The following is a 19,866-nucleotide window of genomic DNA, read 5'->3' as shown; positions in this document are numbered from 1 at the left end:
CAGCCTCCATTACAGATGGAGGATTTAAGAGCTTGATCAGCACTGTCACTGCTATCTGTACTTCCTCTAGCTATCTATCTACTTTCACCCAGTGAAAAATAATGAAACAAGACTCAGTAGTTTTCTGTGTATAGGCTTTAATTGAAAAAAAACTTTTATACTATCAAAAGTAATAAATAGGTAATTGCAAGTGTCTCAACTGAGACACAAAAAGATTAAATGGTGCATTAAGATGGATTGATTTTTCAGCCCTTTGCAGTTTATGCAGAGAAGATAAAGACACCTTTGTTTCTTGTACAGCATTGCAATATCTTCAAGTATAATGTTTTCTCATGTCTCAGGCACATGGAAGCATCCAGCTCAAGTAGTTAAAGGCACACAGCATGCAGTGTAAAGGTGATGAAATACCATTTATGACATCTCTTAGGACTCTGTTGTGGACAAAATGTCAAAGTTGTGGGGAGACTGCAGTGCAGACTGAGTGTTTGAGTCCAGAGGGTTTGACCTCACGTTTAGCCACTTCAGTGCCGGCATAGCGGACAACTTCTCCACTGGAATTTCTGCAGAAAAAAAATATAGAACACAGCATAAACTGAAGCTTTAAATATACAACTCTTTCTCTGACACATACAACATGCTTTAATATGTTATTATTACCAGTGATGCTATTTCCCTCCAGGTTAATCCTCTCCAGTGTGGCTATCTCAGTAAGCTTATCAGGGAAGATGGAGAAGCTGTTATTAGCCAGATTGATGCTGGTCAAATGCTCCATTTCTCCCACGGCGTCGGGCAGCTTGGTGAGAACATTGCCTTGCAGGTCCAGCTCTGCAAGGTATTTCAAGACACGAGTAAATTGAGGGGGTTTCTTGTCTGTTTTTCCATCACAGCATGAAGATACTCTGTCAACATTTGTGAGGTGAACAGCATGTGAGATGAACAGCGCACAGCTACACAATCTTTTCATCCGTGAATCAAATAGCTGTGGTGTATTTATTATTCATTACCTCTCAGCTGAGTGAATGTTGAAAAGAACTTGCTGGAAAGGGCCTTCATCTCATTGTCAGCCAATGTGATAACACGGATGTTTTCTGAGACACTCCTCAGAACCTTGAACACACCGTCTGGGAAAGAAATGAGCTTGCAGTTTGACAGATCTGCAGAGAATAAGAACATAATTATGTGATTATCAAGGCATTAACATAGTAGGATAATCAACAAACACTTTAAGATATTAAGTTATGGTTACTTGAGCAAACAAATGTAAGTCTCTGTCACCATCTGCTGGTGAAACGTGAAATAGCATCAACTAGAAGTTTGAATCAGAGCTATTCATTCACATGCTAGAAAAATGTCAAGAGACAGAGACAAAGATGAGTAAGGAGAGTCTTACCCAGAGCATCTTTCCCCTCCTCTACCGTTGCATTAATCCTCCGGGCCACATTTGCAACTGCCTCAGCCATTTCTCTGCCGTAACTGTTCCTAAGGGAGGTCATGCAACATTACACTTACATACTATGACAGCAAAATATTACAGTAAGAATCAATGACAGTATATTATTACAAACATGTTTCTTCATGCCATTGCCACACTACTATACTGAGTCAAAAATAAGTCAGTGATGTATGTGTTCCCCTGACAACGAGGGAGGACACACAAAAAGTCACAATTTCCCAAGGTGCCATCTTCATGTTTTGTTTGGTCTAACCAAGACTCATAAAAAACCCCACAGATATTCAGTTTACAGTGATAAAAGTCATAAGATGCTCACAAATAATCAATTGGGACCAGAGAATGTTTGGCTATTTTGCTTGAAAGTGACTGAATACTGATCAAGGACATTTCTTGTGAGAGTTACCAAACATAATTCCACTGTATGCTTATAATGCAAATGAAGAGTCTTATGCCCTCAGATCAGTTGGAGGATCATCAAGTCAGTCCCCTAAAACTGGTTGAGTCCCTGAAACACAATGGCAGTGTTGACTGTCCTCTGTCATTACAGTCGTTATTAAAATGTAATAAGTACTCCAAGTGGAAATAGCAACATACAACATGAGTAAGCTACCTCAATATTGAATTCATGATTGTTACTTTGTACCTCTGGATAACCCAAAAGCTGAAACCACTTCACTACTATACTGAACCTGATAGCCATTCACCATCATATTTCCTCCAAATATACATTTAATGAGCTTTAGGCCTACAGCAGTACCAGAGCCCTACAATGTCAGTCTAATACAAATACTGCCTGTTGAGCTATAGATAGTCATTATTTCATTAGTGTCTCATTAAAACCACGCCAAGAAGTCACACTTACCCAGACTAGGAGCTACTGTTACACAGCCTGGCAGCTGTCAGTGTTAGCTAAGGTTTGCCACACCGGCTCAACCACAGACTAATTTGGTGAGTATGTATTTTTAGCCCAGAGAGAGGAGGCAATTCACTTAACATGTTCCGATATTCATTAGAAAAGTAATACCCAATGGCAACACCCCACGCTGTAAACAATATTTGTTAAACTCGCTGCTGCTTAGCGACATGAATTAGCATGAATTAGCTTTAGGCTACTAGCAAACAGTCGGCTCGGAAACATAGTGAGTGTCAGTCCTGCGCTGTGAAGTCGCAGACGATGGAGCTTAAGTGAACCACCAAAGTAAACAAAACAGCTATTGAAAATTAAGTAATTTCACATATTGAATAGTAATACTAACTATTACTTAAGAAAGTTTTTTTCTTCATATTTTGAGCAATCATGCCAACCACAGTTTCCCTGAGACCAAGGTGCATTTGAAGACGTCAACAGTCCAAACATAAAAAATATCCAGTTTACAATGAGGTATGACACAAGACGAAAATCCTCTCATCTGGGAGGCTGAAACGGTGTTTTTTTTTTTCATTATCTGCTTGAAGAATGACCCAAGCAACAAATCAATTATCAGTTGCCAATTTGTTTTTTTTCTGCCATCAATAGACTTTCAACCTCATAATCAGCTAATGTGCTGATTATTTTCTCGATTAATAGTTTAGACTAAAAACATAAGAAAACAGTGGAAAAATACTCATCACAATTTCCCATATCTCAAGGTGATGTCCTCAGATGTCTTGTTTTGTCCGAGCAAAAGTCCAAAACCCATAAGGGTTTCATTTACTATCATGTTAAGATAAGGAAAAGGAACAAATTATCATTTTTGAGAGGCTGGAAAAATCAAATGTTTGACATTTTTTGGTTGAAAAACTATTTAAATGACTAATCAATTATCAAAGTAATAGCTGATTTACTTTTCTGCTGATCTGCTAATCCTTGTAGCTCCAATATATATGTAAGTAGACACTGCTGTCTTACCTCTGAGTCCTGGTCCACTATTCCCACTTTGACTACTGTCATGGTCATGACTCTGGCAAATTCCTGGTTAGTCAGTGTATTTTCAAAGGATTTGAATACAAAGAGCCCTCTGGCTTCAGAAGAATAGAACTTAGTTTTGCATTGTCAAAACTAGCAGCCACTTCACCGTATTTGCTGGATATTCCTCTGTTATACAGAGCTTTTATTCTGAATTAGTGAACATCAGTGGAATTTGACCATGACTCACCATGGATGGTTGAAACACTGTGAAACTAGAATGGTCCGCCTCTTTTGGTGTGGCTGCTCTATTGAATTACACACAGTGGTAAATGTGTCAGTGATCCAAGCAGGGACCTACAGTATACGGTGTGTTGTGGATATGTTTGCGGGTATGTTATGATTGTATTTTGTCATGACAGCATAAACCAAACCAGACAGCTCAGAAAAAGTTAGACTGGATATCACATATCATATCTGATCAAAGAATATGACCACCAGTGCCATCTCTTGTTTATAACCCAATATAAGTAATAAAACATAACAAATACATATTCCATGTACAAAAATACACATTTTATTTTAATATTTATAATAAATATACATTAATTTACAGTTACACAAATGGTAGTGTACAATAAAACAGTGCTGGAATATTCAATAACATTGCCATTTCATGGTTATATTGGTGAAATTGATAAGTTAAGGAGACTAAACTTTTACATTAGATTGTGACAGCTGCACACAGCTGGAGAGAAAGATGCTACCTTATTGTTATATTTATGTTTCAGCACATCTAAAAAAAAAAAAAAAAAAAAGACAACATTCTCCTTACAAATCAGAGCTCACATCACAAATTAAAGTCATATCTCTGCACATAAATCAGCTACAGTCTTAACACTGTACAGTGACAAATATTAAGTTATTTATAAATTAAATATTAACTCTAGCAGCGATGTGGAATTGGATTCAGCAGCGGGGAGGGCTGTCCTCTTGTTGGCTGCTTGTACCACCATTAAATCCCGAGCTCTAATCTAATCAAGCCAAGTGTGAAAAAGAACTGAGGGAAGTTGTTGATTTGACTTAACAAGAGATTTGTATAGGGGGATGTCTGGCGAAATATCTAATCAACATCACCTATTTAAGAAAAAAGAGGTTTGCTTTGAGAATTAGACAGAAAACCGGCCTTTTCACACGCTGATCCCTGCGTGGTCATTCACCCCCCCTGAGCTGGATGTGGATTGAAACCCTCTGAGGTGGTCTGGCAGTTTTGACAGGACAACACTCGAGTCACTAAAAACTAACATTAAAGAGGGTTAAAAAAAAAACAGTAGGGGAGAGATCTGAGTCTGAGTGGAACCACAAAACCACAAGGAACAAATACATTTCTTTCTGTGCGGTTACATTCCCCATCATCTTGTTCCCATTCGAAATTATGATCCATGAATCACTTTTTTTCTTTGGAGAAAAATCAACCAAATCTTACTTTTAGCCATCACACTCTTCACTGTGTCTGCTTGCTTCGCGGCGTCTTGCTCCATACTATCCATCGGCCGGGAAAAGTTTGACTTGAAATTCCTGTAGAGGTGCACCATGTAGGTCGGCAGGTGATACCCGGTGGATCGCTCCATGACGGAAAGACGATGCAGCGGCCTCATATAAACTCCATCTCTGGATTTCTGAATCCCCTGAGCCAGCAGCACCAGCAGAGATGCGTGCAGCGCGACACTCAGAGCTCCCAATGAGCGCATGTTTTAGGCCGGTTAATGACAAATTCCTGTACTGGGAGATTAGGGGTGCCTTATATACCCTCACCCACCCCCTTTCATGTTTAACAAGTAGCTGAGAACATTAAAGGAAATTGACATGCGTCCTCAAGACTTGTTACCTGACAGCTCATCATCCATTCACTTGGTAATGAGGCGTCCGGGTGCGTGTTTACAAGGAGCGCAACTTTTTGTTTACGTCGTGATCTTTGAGCTTCTGCAGCCTGATTCCCCATCCGTGAACTAATTGTTTCAGCTATTTGTGCTTACACTAATTGTTAGCCTTTCCCATAGTGTAATGCAGTCTACTAAATACCGTCTGAAATGGGTATAGGGTTAGAGATTGGGGCTGCTGTGCTTATTAGGGCACAGACAACATTGCAAACATCAACATAAAGCACATGTCCAAACACCACTCAGCAGTCAGTATTATCAGGATTATAAAGAACATGATTGCACAATTTGGCCTTGGTGCTATTTCTCTAGATATTTGTAAACGCCTGTTGTATAACTATGATGTGCTTCACACAAGCTTTTCAAGATAAAAGATGAGAAAGAGATAAAGGAGATTTAAACAGGAAATGGCACTTTATCTGTCTTTATCATATTCAACTTCCTGAGGTTCACTTATAAAATTCATGCACTCTTTTTACAGCTTGTATATGGTAAATGTACATTTTTTGTGACCTTGACCTTTGGTTTTTCCTATCATTGTGCCCATAATACTAACTGTCTACAGTGTCTATTGATGTTTGCAAAGTGAAGTTTACTGTATTGCTCAAACTGTCCTCTGAAACTATAGAGCAACGTTAACTTTTAATGTAACAAAGCTCAATAACTCATGTTTTAAACTGTAAAAGATTTGAATTTTAATATTTTTGCCTGGAGAGACTTTAGAGCATCCGAGTATGACGCCAAACTGCGCATGCGCCGTACGCGAACTCCTGTTCCTCGTAAATTTCCCGAGAAAGGCCAAAAAAAAAAAAAAAAAAAAAAAAAAATCAATGGCTATCTTTCCCAATGGTGGAAAAAACAGAAAGCGGTGCACCGGACAAACCGAGCTCTGAGAAGCTCGTTAAGGCCAGACGCTTCATCTACGTGCTGAAATGGTGAGCAGCTTTAAAGTTTACGGTTCTTGTTGCACGAGCCACGGCAGCCTAAAAGTTGACATTAACGCCATTTCGGACGCTCATAGTCTCACAGATTCTGCCGTGTCTTTATTAACTATGCATTGTGAATGTCTGCAGCAGAACGACTCGAAGACGATTTTCATGAAGTGTTAGTGTGGTTGATGTGCTTGGCATTCCCCACTCTCCATGCCTGCACGTATTGTGCACTGCATTCAATGATTTGCTGAGATATGACGGCTCTTAGAAAACCCAAAACAAGTATTTCACACATGGATTACATAAGTAGCAAAAATGTTGATCAAAATAAAAAAAAAGTGATCAAAATATATTTTTATACACTGTTCTGTATCAGAATAGTTACTTATTAGCTTCATCATCAAAGAGATCTGTAACATGTGGTTGAAAGCCCTGAACAGCTAGTAAGTGCACCTTTGAACTAAGTTTATTAAGTCATAAATATGGTTTTCAAATGTCAAAAATGAACTTGCATGCTCATGTACACTGTAAAAACCCATCGTCTTAGACTACATCTCAACGATTCTTGCAAGCAATTGGGCAAGTGACCATATATGGTCACTTCCGCGGACATCCAAAATGGCGTCGCTACGTGGCCAGTGAGGTCGGAGAATTATATATATATATATATATTTATATATATATATGTGTGTGTGTGTGTGAGCGCGCGCGCGCGCGCGGCCGTGTTATTTATGTTCAATGAAACATGTTAAAAATAAATGTTCCTTTAACTTTAATATATACACCTTTTAGATTTTTTTTTACCCTAGATGGGCAAGGAACCATATATGGTAACTTCATTGATCTTGATTTTCTACATGAAAATTGAATATTTTCAAAAATGTCACAAAAGTAAAAAAGTCTTGTGCCCTGTTATGACACTCTAGGGTTGAAATTTTGAATTTCCAAGTATTTCAATGAGTGCTTGATAAAGGGTTAAAAACACACTTCAGCATATCCTGTACTGCAGCAACAAACATATTTTTAGTTGTTTTTTAGGTACACTCACAGTTTTTGATTAATCTTCCTTCATCTACATGTTTGATACACTTATTGTAAATCATGCTGACAAAATCATCGCCAAATGAATATAATGTAATGTAACTTTAAAGCTATGTTACATGCTGATAGGAAGAAAACATATTTTTAAACTAGGGCATATTTTGAATGCAATGCAGATGTAAATTTGGCAATCTTGTGCATTTGCGATCATTAAAGCATGCCTTTAAATCGATTATGACAGTGCAGGGGGGTTTCTTGGTCTTAGATGTCCATAGTCATGGTCAAGATTCATGAAATATACCAAGACATGTTCATTCTTTGCCATTGAAGTTCAATGTAAAGTATGAAAAGTCAGTAAGACAAAGCACATGATGCCCTTTGATGTATTGTAGTCTCAGCTTTTGTTTGATTTAGCCCGTCCAACTGGGATCAGTCTTCCTCGCTTCATATCACTTTACTTCACTTACATCCTGGGGGAAGATAGAAACTGACTCTTGACAACTGAGAGTGCAGATCAAACTGCGAACATCACAATTAATCAAGAGTGAGAGCATGAAACTCCTCAGTGAATGGACACCTGGATCATAAATGATTGAGCTGTTTTATTCTCGGTGTATCTTGATAAGAGACATAGAGCAGAAACTTCACTCCTGTCGGGCTTAACTTGAAAAGCAGCCAATTTTCTGTCATGAAATGCTGCTATAGCTCATGCTTTATTGTAAACTATGCGTGGTTAGCAGGGATATGGGTTGAGAATTGGTCAACTAGATTTTATCAAATCACTAGGTTTGTGGTTTCTTTGGGCAAGTTTACACCACTAAAACCCAGGGATGCTTGAGTAAATATCAGTTAATTTTCCCTATTATTTTGAGTCCCATGAAAGATTTTAAAGTCTGATAGTTAAGCTATCATGAGTAAACAAACCTCTGGGAGAAGCAGAATTTCTCAGAACAGTAATCACACTAATCCTTCCTCATTACCACTTCTCCATGCTGCAGCATGAATGTGAAGTTTCTATCTCTCTGTGCGTGCAAAGTGATTTGTTTTCCATTTCCCTGTTGTAATCTGTGGCCCTTGAGAGCTCTTTTCAGACAAAAACAGATGGAGCTGACTGGCGTTAGCTGTAAACCAATTAACAAAGCAGGATTAGGTGGCGTGCCCATGTTGTGACTTCTTGCCTCCTGAATTTCACTGTAACTATTTGATAACATACTTATGGGCCTATTTTAGAGACATTCTGTATGAAGGTATGAAACTTTTCTTATAGTTTGTCTAAAATCTATCATTTTAAAAAAACAGGTAGCAGGATATTTTGATAGTCAATGATAGCATTTTATGGTACTTTCTGAATTATACTGAAACCATGTAAACCTCCATATGTTATATTCCAACCTCATATGTCATTTTGAGCTATTGTAACAATATTTTTTTGTTTGTTTGCTTGAACATTTTCATGTCAAGGTAAGATGTTTGACTGCACTCACTGAAATGCAATTCATAATGTAGAGTAGCTAATAGAGCAACCAAGTAACAAGCAACCAAAGGGGGAAAAAGGAGAACACTGAAGTGCTGAAAAAAAGAGAAGACAAATGACTGTAGTTTTCCTCTGGTTTACAGGTGATAAAAGCACAGTAATAAAGAAGGCAGCACGATGCACAATGCAAGGTCACAACCTGGGCAACAGAAGAGGAGTCACGTGACACTGTAAGCCTGCAGCCTTGCTAAATATTTCTTTCAGCCTAGGAGACATTCTCCTTTGGCTAACTTGTAAATGTAAGAGCTCTTTTACATAGAAAAGGGGAACAAAATAAACTGGTCATTAGTGAATTCCTTATATATCACAATGCCATCTTCTTACTCTTCTTGTGTCGGTATGACAGAAAGGCTTCAGTTGGCCCAAACATCAGCTTAAGGATCCAGACTCAGCAGTGCTGCTATTTAAAGAATGCCTGAAAAGCCTGAGCGAAATACTTATAATCACCAGTCTCTGTCATCTGCGGCCTCCATTACAGATGGAGGATTTAAGAGCTTGATCAGCACTGTCACTGCTATCTGTACTTCCTCTAGCTATCTATCTACTTTCACCCAGTGAAAAATAATGAAACAAGACTTAGTAGTTTTCTGTGTATAGGCTTTAATTGAAAAACTCAAGCTGGGAGGATGCCATCTTTACACACCTTTGTTTCTTGTACAGCATTGCAATATCTTCAAGTATAATGTTTTCTCATGTCTCAGGCACATGGAAGCATCCAGCTCAAGTAGTTAAAGGCACACAGCATGTGGTTAGGGTTAGTTAGTTAGATGAACAGCTCACAGCTACACATTTTTTTAAATCTGTGAATCAAATAGCTGTGGTGTATTTATTATTCATTACCTCTCAGCTGAGTGAATGTCAAAAAGAACTTGCTGGAAAGGGCCTTCATCTCATTGTCAGCCAATGTGATAACACAGATGTTTTCTGAGACACTCCTCAGGACCTTGAACACACCGTCTGGGAAAGAAATGAGCTTGCAGTTTGACAGATCTGCAGAGAATAAGAACATAATTATGCGATTATCAGGCATTAACATAGTAGGATAATCAACAAACACTTTAAGATATTTAAGTTATGGTTACTTGAGCAAACAAATGTAAGTCTCTGTCACCATCTGCTGGTGAAACGTGAAATAGCATCAACTAGAAGTTTGAATCAGAGCTATTCATTCACATGCTAGAAAAATGTCAAGAAACAGAGACAAAGATGAGTAAGGGGAGTCTTACCCAGAGCATCTTTCCCTTCCTCTGCTGGAGCTGTAAACTCTATAGTGACCGTTAACAGTCCTAATCACAGGGACATATTTTTCTGTGAGAGATTTTTGCTTAACTCAGTTGATTTGAGAATTAAGCTGACCTGTGCCAGTGATGCTTTTTGCCTCACAGGAGCCCGCGACTGCTTTTTGTCTGAGAATATTGGGAGCCTCTCTATTTGTTAAAAAAGTGTCTGTGTCCCCAGCCGTCCAGTTAGGTCACACTGCGGCCTTAATGAAAGGTAGCACGTTCTACCCCCTCTCGCGGGTCAATGTCAAAACATACTCCATCCTGGAGAACTCTAGGATATGCAACCAGGAGAATCTCTTTCTGGGCGCCATGCCTAAATTCATGGTTCTGGCTATGGTGCACCACCAGGCTTGCCTTTCAAAAATGTGTGTATGTAGTCAGTAAACACCGTGTCACTGGTCTTGTCAAACTGCCAGACTTCTGTAATTTTACTCACTCTGTACCCCATTTCCAGGGCTTTGTTAAATTCAACTGTGACCCAGACCCCCGTCAGATCTCTAGCATCCTCGTCGTGTTCGTAGGGACCCTCTTGATTATTGGTTTCTGCACAAGTGCGGCAAAGTAGAAAGTGTAATTTACCTTCTAAACTTTTGTAAGGTAACATGGGGAAGATAAGACCGTGAGGTCGATACACAGTAGTCCTGATTAAACCGTAGCAGCTGCTTGGATCCCCAAAATCTTTGTAAATGATGGTGGGGTGACCTAATGGGTAAGAGCAAGTACTTTTGACATAGGGGTACAGAGATAAGAGACAAGTGACATCTACATAGTGGACAGTTTCATCAGACACTCGGCGTCGGGGAGCCTCCGTATGACGCCCCGCCGTTGGGTTTTCCACCTCTTGGATGCCTCCAATTTCACCGTAAACACACAGCAGGACTTTGAACAGAGTCAGAGCGGCCTTCAACCTGCGAAGGGACGACATACTCGGTGGAACACACTTTATTGTAAGTTTACTAAATGCTTACCAGGATACCTTGGTGCGTGGTGAACCTCTCTGGTAACTTCTAAAACACACAGCGAATATTTAATAATAATTTTACTTTCTACAGAGAAGAAACAGCGAATATTTTAGGATTGCAAAGTTTGGTTTTACCAGTGGTCATCTTTGCTCTCTGCAATTGAAGCTTCTGCTGGACTCAGCAGAGAGATACTCATATATATATCCCGCTTGTGTTAGAAACAATTGTCTAAAGATGTTTTTGGTAAAGACGGATAGGACATTGTTTGATCTTTACATCCATTATGGTCCGTTTGCTCCTAAAAGGTTTGCATAGTTTGCATGGTTCCTGGAGTGTTAGAAACAATTGTCTACAGATTTTTTGGTAAAGACAGGTAGGACAATGCCATAACAGGATGCTGATTGAACCTACCAATTATCTCACCATCTGTGGCACAAAAGTGCTTTTTTAACGTTTCTTTCTATTTTTTTTTCTCACATTTTAATTTGACCTTTGTCCCCCAAGAGCCTCATATAATCAGTTTGCTCCTAAAAGGTTTGCATGGTTCGCATGGTTCCTAGAGTGTTAGAAACAATTGTCTACAGATTTTTTGGTATAGCCAGGTAGGACAATGCCATAATGGGATGCTGATTGAACCTGCCAATTATCTCACCATCTGTGGCACAAAAGTGCTTTTTTCACGTTTCTTTCTATTTTTTATTCTCACATTTGAATTTGACCTTTGCCCCCAAGATCCTCATATAATCAGTTTATAATCAGTTTGCTGGAATTTGCTAATTCCTAAATTGATGGATGCTGATTGAACCTGCCAATTATCTCACCATCTGTGGCACAAAAGTGCTTTTTCCACATTTGATCTTTAAGAAAAACTGAGAAAAGTGCTTATAAGAATGGGGAAAAGGGTGTATAGGTGGGGTGAGGTTGGGGGATTGATGGATTTATACCTTCTCTTCTGTTATACAGAGCTTTTATTCTGAATTAGTGAACATCAGTGGAATTTGACCATGACTCACCATGGATGGTTGAAACACTGTGAAACTAGAATGGTCCGCCTCTTTTGGTGTGGCTGCTCTATTGAATTACACACAGTGGTTCCAGGTAAATGTGCCAGTGATTCAAGCAGGGACCTACAGTATACTGTGTGTTGTGGATATGTTTGCGGGTATGTTATGATTGTATTTTGTCATGACAGCATAAACCAAACCAGACAGCTCAGAAAAAGTTAGACTGGATATCACATATCAAAACAATCCTTTTTCCATACCTTACTTTAAGAAATGAAACTAAAATTCTCAAACATTAAATGCTGTCAAAAGACATGGCAGCAAGAACTAATTAACATTGTTTTAATTCAGAAGATATCTGGTCAAAGAATCTGACAATCAGTGCCATCTTTTGTATATAACCTGGTATAAGTAATAAATAATAACAAAATACATATTCCATGTGCAAAATGTACATAAATACATGTTTTATTTTAATATTTACAATAAATATACATTAATTTACAGTTACACAAATGGTAGTGTACAATAAAACAGTGCTGGAATATTCAATAACATTGCCATTTCATGTTTATATTGATGAAATTGATAAGTTAAGGAGAGTAAACTTTTACATTAGATTGTGACAGCTGCACACAGCTGGAGAGAAAGATGCTACCTTATTGTTATATTTATGTTTCAGCACATCTAAAAAAATGACAACATTCTCCTTACAAATCAGAGCTCACATCACAAATTAAAGTCATATCTCTGCACATAAATCAGCTACAGTCTTAACACTGTACAGTGACAAATATTAAAGAGCTTTTTTTCCCCTTCTGGCTAAGTGTTATCTTTTGTTTTCTAGAAATCAGTTGCTTTTGCACAGCATTTTTGGGCTGCTCAGCAACACGGGTCACGCTTGGAGATGGTTGCAGCTGTCACTGGCAGCCACACTCATCCACAATCATGTCTTCGTGATGTCGAAGGAGCATTTCTCCATTCTCATAGTACAGCATGCTCAGTGGGCTCATTTTTGTTGGAGCGCAGCAGGGGGATGCCACTTTGTCAGGGTGGTAATGTTTCAGTAAACTCTGGAAGAAGAGACAAAAAAATTGTCATAATTAATTTCTGTTATTAAAGATAGTGAGACATAGATAAATAGATAGGCTGTAATTCTCACCTGCATGTAAGCATGATTTGTAGGATTTAGGTCTTCTCCCACAGGACCAGGGCAAGATCCCTCACAGCGGTAGGCATTATACCTTTTAGGAAAGATAATCCAGGACCCCCAGCCTATCTGATTAAAGTCTACATGCAGGTCGACTCTGCGACAGAGAGATTTTTCACTCCCTCTCTTGGACACCTGTGGGCTCCTCGCTGTTTGTTCTCTCTGGCCCCGTTTGCTCCTGCGCCTCTTTGGCCAGCGGGCCTTTTTGATTTCAGCAGGGGACAAGAACTTGGATTGTTCAGCTGTGTGAAGTAAGCTTGCTTTGGCCTTTGAGTTTTCATCTGAGCCAGTGTGTGAAAAGACGACCAGCAAGGCTCGATCACTCACATCCTGCTCCCTCCTCGCTGCGTAGATGGGCTGATCGGGAAGCGACAGGCCTCTCTTTGTCTTTACCACCTTCTTCCTCCTTGACACTCTTTTGTGTCGAATTCTCGCTGTCGATTTTTGTCTGAGCCAGTCCAAGAGAGGACTTGTCATGTTGAACACTTTCCAGCTCTGTGATGAAGTGACCAGTGATGATTCGGTGAGCAGCCCCACCAGCTGCTGCTCTTGGCAGATCTTGTGTGTATGGCATGCCTGACCGTGCTGGTGATAGACCTCCACAGAGATGTTGTGATCGCTCAGTGTCCGGGGAAGCTTGATTCTCAGCTCTGCTGCCTGGATCTGTTTGTCGGCCAGCAGGGTGTGGAGGTCAAAGGTCACAACCCAGTGCCTATGTCTGTACGTCAAACCTAATGTAGCAAAAAGAGACGGATTAGCATCATTGAGGTTCAAACTTTATCACATAGCTTATCATTAGTGGAAACTATGTTAAAATCAGAGTTAATATCAAAATTATGAATATTATGTAACAATAATATGAGAACACATTAAAATGAATGTGCCGGGAAAGCAGAATCCACCTGCTGAGGAAAAAATGCAACACATGTAACATGTTGAAAGTGTTGTGCCAAAATAAATGTTGCCTCTTCAATACTATATTTAAGTTGAGGTAACTCAGTCTCATGTCTCTCAGTGATTTAAGATTTGCTTTTGGAAACACTACTTGGTAATAAATCAGGACACATATGGCTAAAGCAAAATAGTTTTTTTTCTGTCTCTGCTCTAATATGACTATATATCCCTGAAAACACATGCGATTATATAAACTCAGAAGAGCTTTTTCTCACTGTTTGTGCGGATATTTCTATGTTTTTTATACTTCATTGTAAGCAATACATGGTCTGTGGAAATTTCAGTTACCAGATGTTAGAAAAACATCACTATTGTGCATCCCTACTCCAGAAATAATACACCTGTTTTTATTATCACATAAAATCTCTAAAAGTGAGTAGTCTTCATGGTGGCATCCCTCCAATTTTTCAATAATAACTGCAATTTTGGTGCAATTACTTTTTTGTTTTGCAAAGTGAGGTGTGTCTAGCTTCAAGATTAATGCTTGTATTGATGGAGATTTCAGCAAATCAATTAATCCAGTCATTGTTCTAGCGTGGGACAACATGTGCTGCGCCCACATCTGTAACGGGTGGGGGGTGGTTCCCATTGTGATTCAAAGAGCAGGTGTGGCTCAAATTAATCTAAAGGATTAAAGCATTTTAAATGTCTAACTCCGGCATTGTCCAGTGCATTGGTCCTATTTAGCTGGACTGTTAATCAAACGTGCAAATCCATCTTCGCTATTAATCCACTCAAACCCCACAAAACACCGAGCGCCCCGAAACCAATCATTTAACACATCTCTGCCTGCCCTGGCTGCTGCATATCCTCAGACAGACAAATAGGTAATAACTCTAACACCTAGCAGCGATGTGAAATTGGATTCAGCAGCGGGGAGGGCTGTCCTCTTGTTGGCTGCTTGTACCACCATTAAATCCCGAGCTCTAATCTAATCAAGCCAAGTGTGAAAAAGAACTGAGGGAAGTTGTTGATTTGACTTAACAAGAGATTTGTATAGGGGGATGTCTGGCGAAATATCTAATCAACATCACCTATTTAAGAAAAAAGAGGTTTGCTTTGAGAATTAGACAGAAAACCGGCCTTTTCACACGCTGATCCCTGCGTGGTCATTCACCCCCCCTGAGCTGGATGTGGATTGAAACCCTCTGAGGTGGTCTGGCAGTTTTGACAGGACAACACTCGAGTCACTAAAAACTAACATTAAAGAGGGTTAAAAAAAAAAAACAGTAGGGGAGAGATCTGAGTCTGAGTGGAACCACAAAACCACAAGGAACAAATACATTTCTTTCTGTGCGGTTACATTCCCCATCATTTTGTTCCCATTCGAAATTATGATCCATGAATCACTTTTTTCTTTGGAGAAAAATCAACCAAATCTTACTTTTAGCCATCACACTCTTCACTGTGTCTGCTTGCTTCGCGGCGTCTTGCTCCATACTATCCATCGGCCGGGAAAAGTTTGACTTGAAATTCCTGTAGAGGTGCACCATGTAAGTCGGCAGGTGATACCCGGTGGATCGGTCCATGACGGAAAGACGATGCAGCGGCCTCATATAAACTCCATCTCTGGATTTCTGAATCCCCTGAGCCAGCAGCACCAGCAGAGATGCGTGCAGCGCGACACTCAGAGCTCCCAATGAGCGCATGTTTTAGGCCGGTTAATGACAAATTCCTGTACTGGGAGATTAGGGGTGCCTTATATACCCTCACCCACCCCCTTTCATGTTTAACAAGTAGCTGAGAACATTAAAGGAAATTGACATGCGTCCTCAAGACTTGTTACCTGACAGCTCATCATCCATTCACTTGGTAATGAGGCGTCCGGGTGCGTGTTTACAAGGAGCGCAACTTTTTGTTTGCGTCGTGATCTTTGGGCTTCTGCAGCCTGATTCCCCATCCGTGAACTAATTGTTTCAGCTATTTGTGCTTACACTAATTGTTAGCCTTTCCCATAGTGTAATGCAGTCTACTAAATACCGTCTGAAATGGGTATAGGGTTAGAGATTGGGGCTGCTGTGCTTATTAGGGCACAGACAACATTGCAAACATCAACATAAAGCACATGTCCAAACACCACTCAGCAGTCAGTATTATCAGGATTATAAAGAACATAATTACACATTTTGGCCTTGGTGCTATTTCTCTAGATATTTGTAAACGCCTGTTGTATAACTATGATGTGCTTCACACAAGCTTTTCAAGATAAAAGATGAGAAAGAGATAAAGGAGGCCCACCACGAAATAAGTGAAATCTTGATACTGACATCATAGACACTATCAGGCCCAGCAGCTGTAGATTTAAACAGGAAATGTCACTTTATCTCTCTTTATCATGTTCAACTTCCCGAGGTTCACTTATAAATTTCATGCACTGGTTTTACAGCTTGTATTTGGTAAATGTAAATGTTTTGTGACCTTGACCTTTGGTTTTTCCTATCATTGTGCCCATAATACTAACTGTCTACAGTGTTTCTATATAAGCTTTAAGTAGTCCTGGTGGACTATTGATGTTTGCAAAGTGAAGTTTACTGTATTGCTCAAGCTGTCCTCTGAATCTATAGAGCAACATTAACTTTTAATGTAACAAAGCTCAATAACTCATGTTTTAAACTGTAAAAGATTTGAATTTTAATATTTTTGCCTGGAGAGACTTTTAGAGCATCCGAGTATGACCGCAGACTGCGCATGCGCAGTACGTCTGTTCACACAGCGAAATCCTGTTCCTCGTAAATTTCCCGAGAAAGGACAAAAAAATTTAAATAAATAGAAAAATCAATGGATGTTTTTCCCAATGGTATAAATAGAAAGCGGTGCACCTCGCCTACATCCACTATACCGGACAAACCGAGCTCTGAGAACATGTTCTCGTTAGGGCCAGACGCTTTTTCATCTACCGTGTGCTGAAATGGTGAGTAGCTTTAAAGTTTACGGTTCTTGTTGCACGAGCCACGGCAGCCTAAAAGTTGACATTAACGCCATTTCGGACGCTCATAGTCGCACAGATTCTGCCGTGTCTTTATTAACTATGCATTGTGAATGTCTGCAGCAAAACGGTTTGACGAGACTCGAAGGTTTTTTCTTCTATTTTCATGAAGTTTGTGTGGTTGATGGAGCATGCATGTGCTTGGCATCCCCCACTCTCCATGCATTCAATGATTTGCTCACAGGCAGTGATGAAAAATGAAAAAAAGGTAAACTATGAACCCAGGTTAGTGCTGATCAGTAGGTAAACACACATTAAAGAAGCACGTTTTCAGAAAATGTCAATTACACATCTATTTTCCTTAAAACCACATAACACTGTCACATGTTGTGATGTACAGCCTAAAGACAGTGAATGCCACGAACACTTCTCTGTCTTTTGATGTGGTGAAAATAGGGCTGCATTATCAAACAGCTTTTTATCAGCTTTTTACAACATTTGCACCCCCGCAGGGGACTTTTCATCATGGATTACTTAAGTAGCAAAAATGTTATTTAGTGATCAAAATATATTTTTATACACTATTCTTTATCAGAATAGTTACTTATTAGCTTCATCATCAAAGAGATCTGTAACATGTGGTTGAAAGCCCTGAACAGCTAGTAAGTGCACCTTTGAACTAAGTTTATTAAGTCACAAATATGGTTTTCAAATGTCAAAAATGAATTTGCATGCTCATGTACACTGTAAAAACCCATCGTCTTAGACTACATCTCAACAACTGTTGCATGCAATTACGTCTCGTTAAAGGGTACCCTTTAGGGTACACTCACAGTTTTTGGATTTGAATCTTTCCCTTCATCCTACATGGTTTGAATACACTTATTGTAAATCATGCTGGACAAAATCATCTGCCAAATGAATATAATGTAATGTAACTTTAAAGCTATGTTACATGCTGATAGGAAGAAAACATATTTTTAAACTAGGGCATATTTTGAATGCAATGCAGATGTAAATTTGGCAATCTTGTGCATTTGCGATCATTAAAGCATGCCTTTAAATCGATTATGACAGTGCAGGGGGGTTTCTTGGTCTTAGATGTCCATAGTCATGGTCAAGATTCATGAAATATACCAAGACATGTTCATTCTTTCCATTGAGTTCAATGTAAAGTATGAAAAGTCAGTAAGACAAAGCACATGATGCCCTTTGATGTATTGTAGTCTCAGCTTTTGTTTGATTTAGCCCGTCCAACTGGGATCAGTCTTCCTCGCTTCATATCACTTTACTTCACTTACATCCTGGGGGAAGATAGAAACTGACTCTTGACAACTGAGAGTGCAGATCAAACTGCGAACATCACAATTAATCAAGACTGAGAGCATGAAACTCCTCAGTGAATGGACACCTGGATCATAAATGATTGAGCTGTTTTATTCTCGGTGTATCTTGATAAGAGACATAGAGCAGAAACTTCACTCCTGTCGGGCTTAACTTGAAAAGCAGCCAATTTTCTGTCATGAAATGCTGCTATAGCTCATGCTTTATTGTAAACTATGCGTGGTTAGCAGGGATATGGGTTGAGAATTGGTCAATTAGATTTTATCAAATCACTAGGCTTGTGGTTTCTTTGGGCAAGTTTACACCACTAAAACCCAGGGATGCTTGAGTAAATATCAGTTAATTTTCCCTATTATTTTGAGTCCCATGAAAGATTTTAAAGTCTGATAGTTCACAGCCTGTAGAGTCTGTAAACTTTTGCAAAACTACTGTATAAACACCTGTTTGGAGTTCCAATAGCTGACATTAGAGAATGAACATCTGAGTGTACTGGATAATTTTTACCACAAGGTGTCATGTTTGATCACTGGACTCAAGATAATATTATATATCCCCAACATTGGTTCCTTTGGGTATTTTAAATTCAGTATAATTTTAGCCTCCAGTGAGCTGAAGTACTTGCGAATACATTTTTAACAGGGCTATATTGCAGTAATGATGCAGTAATGTTATTTTTTAAATACTATCATGCTCATACTGCTCCTAGGGGTTCAACTCTTGCTCAGGTGAAATATTTTCCTATACCACATCTCCTCCTTTCCTGTTCCTGTCACAAGGCTTTTAGCAAATTGACTTTTTGGGGGGTGAGACAGACACCAGGTCTGAGAAGGAATTTGGACAAGACAGGTGATATTAGCCGTATGCTCCCCTTTTTCCACTGGGGGACATTTAGCAGAGAGGATGTTTCTTTGAATCTGTCACAGAACATATTCTCCTTATCCCCTCACTTGAACCTGTGCTCTGTTTTATTTCCTTCTAAAAGAAAAAAAAAAACTGGAAGGAAATACAGAATTTGTACCTGTCAAAATAACTAGATGTTTCATTTTGAGGCTTGATGTGTATGGTTTGGCTGTTATAAAATCACCCCTGAAAAACGAAAATCAGGTTTATAACTGCTCCCTCCCCTGGACCAGCTCATTCATGTTCTGAGGTTTGCGGTATATTATGGGAGGGTTTTGTTTCGCATTCACGGTGTTGCAAGCGCAAGATGAGCCTTGGCCCATGCTGCTGCAGGAAGGAAGGAACAGGTGTGGCAACAGCAGATTTTACATCCATATCTCGAAAACCACTCACCACTTTTGCAAAAACGCTTGATCTGGGCATAATCTTGTGACACATTGTTGATAAGACAAACTTTTTGGGAAAATATTCTCACAGGCAGCCACTGTGAAGTTTGTG

At 39.4% G+C, this 19,866-nt stretch overlaps 3 protein-coding genes across 8 annotated transcripts in view; 1 reads left to right on the top strand and 2 right to left on the bottom strand.

Annotated features, from left to right (window-relative positions):
- Positions 1-120: 120 nt before the first annotated feature.
- lrrc20 (leucine rich repeat containing 20) lies at positions 121-9,809 on the bottom strand. Of its 5 annotated transcripts, XM_051066328.1 has the most exons (6): positions 3,342-3,519; positions 3,058-3,146; positions 1,391-1,479; positions 1,005-1,154; positions 658-825; positions 121-560 (listed from the first exon to the last, which is right to left on the bottom strand). In XM_051066328.1, exons 2-6 carry the CDS (start codon positions 3,072-3,074, stop codon positions 424-426), a joined length of 561 nt encoding a protein of 186 aa, XP_050922285.1. In that variant the 5' UTR covers positions 3,075-3,146; positions 3,342-3,519; the 3' UTR covers positions 121-423. The 5 variants fall into 5 exon arrangements, with proteins under 5 accessions (XP_050922285.1, XP_018554863.1, XP_018554865.1 ...); XM_018699347.2 differs by lacking the exon at positions 3,058-3,146 and having other exon boundaries at positions 3,342-3,516; XM_018699349.2 differs by lacking the exons at positions 3,058-3,146; positions 3,342-3,519 and adding an exon at positions 2,316-2,614 and having other exon boundaries at positions 1,391-1,473.
- Positions 9,810-11,911: 2,102 nt separating this feature from the next.
- On the bottom strand, positions 11,912-15,986 carry ndr2 (nodal-related 2). Its single transcript, XM_018699342.2, has 3 exons — positions 15,583-15,986; positions 13,197-13,975; positions 11,912-13,107 (listed from the first exon to the last, which is right to left on the bottom strand). The coding sequence occupies exons 1-3, from the start codon at positions 15,845-15,847 to the stop codon at positions 12,955-12,957; spliced, it is 1,197 nt and encodes a 398-aa protein (XP_018554858.1). The 5' UTR covers positions 15,848-15,986; the 3' UTR covers positions 11,912-12,954.
- A 910-nt stretch (positions 15,987-16,896) lies between these two features.
- pald1a (phosphatase domain containing paladin 1a) overlaps positions 16,897-19,866 on the top strand; it is a 50,797-nt gene continuing 47,827 nt past the window's right edge. For both annotated transcript variants that reach the window (XM_018699291.2, XM_018699290.2), the window contains exon 1: positions 16,897-17,109. The gene's annotated coding sequence lies outside the window, so the exon portion shown is untranslated. The remainder of the gene's footprint in view (positions 17,110-19,866) is intronic.

The sequence above is a fragment of the Lates calcarifer genome, linkage group LG23, assembly GCF_001640805.2.
Source record: "Lates calcarifer isolate ASB-BC8 linkage group LG23, TLL_Latcal_v3, whole genome shotgun sequence".
Classification (NCBI taxonomy): domain Eukaryota; kingdom Metazoa; phylum Chordata; class Actinopteri; family Centropomidae; genus Lates; species Lates calcarifer.
The sequence above is the reverse complement of the archived record's forward strand: the minus strand, read 5'-3'. Positions and strand labels throughout refer to the sequence as shown.

Coding starts and splice junctions, on each gene's coding strand:
- lrrc20 (XM_051066328.1), bottom strand. Junction 1,155..1,390: donor GGAGGGGAAAGATGCTCTGG/GTAAGACTCTCC, acceptor TATTCTCTGCAG/ATCTGTCAAACTGCAAGCTC. Junction 826..1,004: donor AACATTCACTCAGCTGAGAG/GTAATGAATAAT, acceptor AATACCTTGCAG/AGCTGGACCTGCAAGGCAAT.
- ndr2 (XM_018699342.2), bottom strand. CDS start 15,847: ATGCGCTCATTGGGAGCTCTGAGTGTCGCGCTGCACGCATCTCTGCTG. Junction 13,976..15,582: donor GAAGAGTGTGATGGCTAAAA/GTAAGATTTGGT, acceptor TTGCTACATTAG/GTTTGACGTACAGACATAGG. Junction 13,108..13,196: donor CAAATCATGCTTACATGCAG/GTGAGAATTACA, acceptor CTCTTCTTCCAG/AGTTTACTGAAACATTACCA.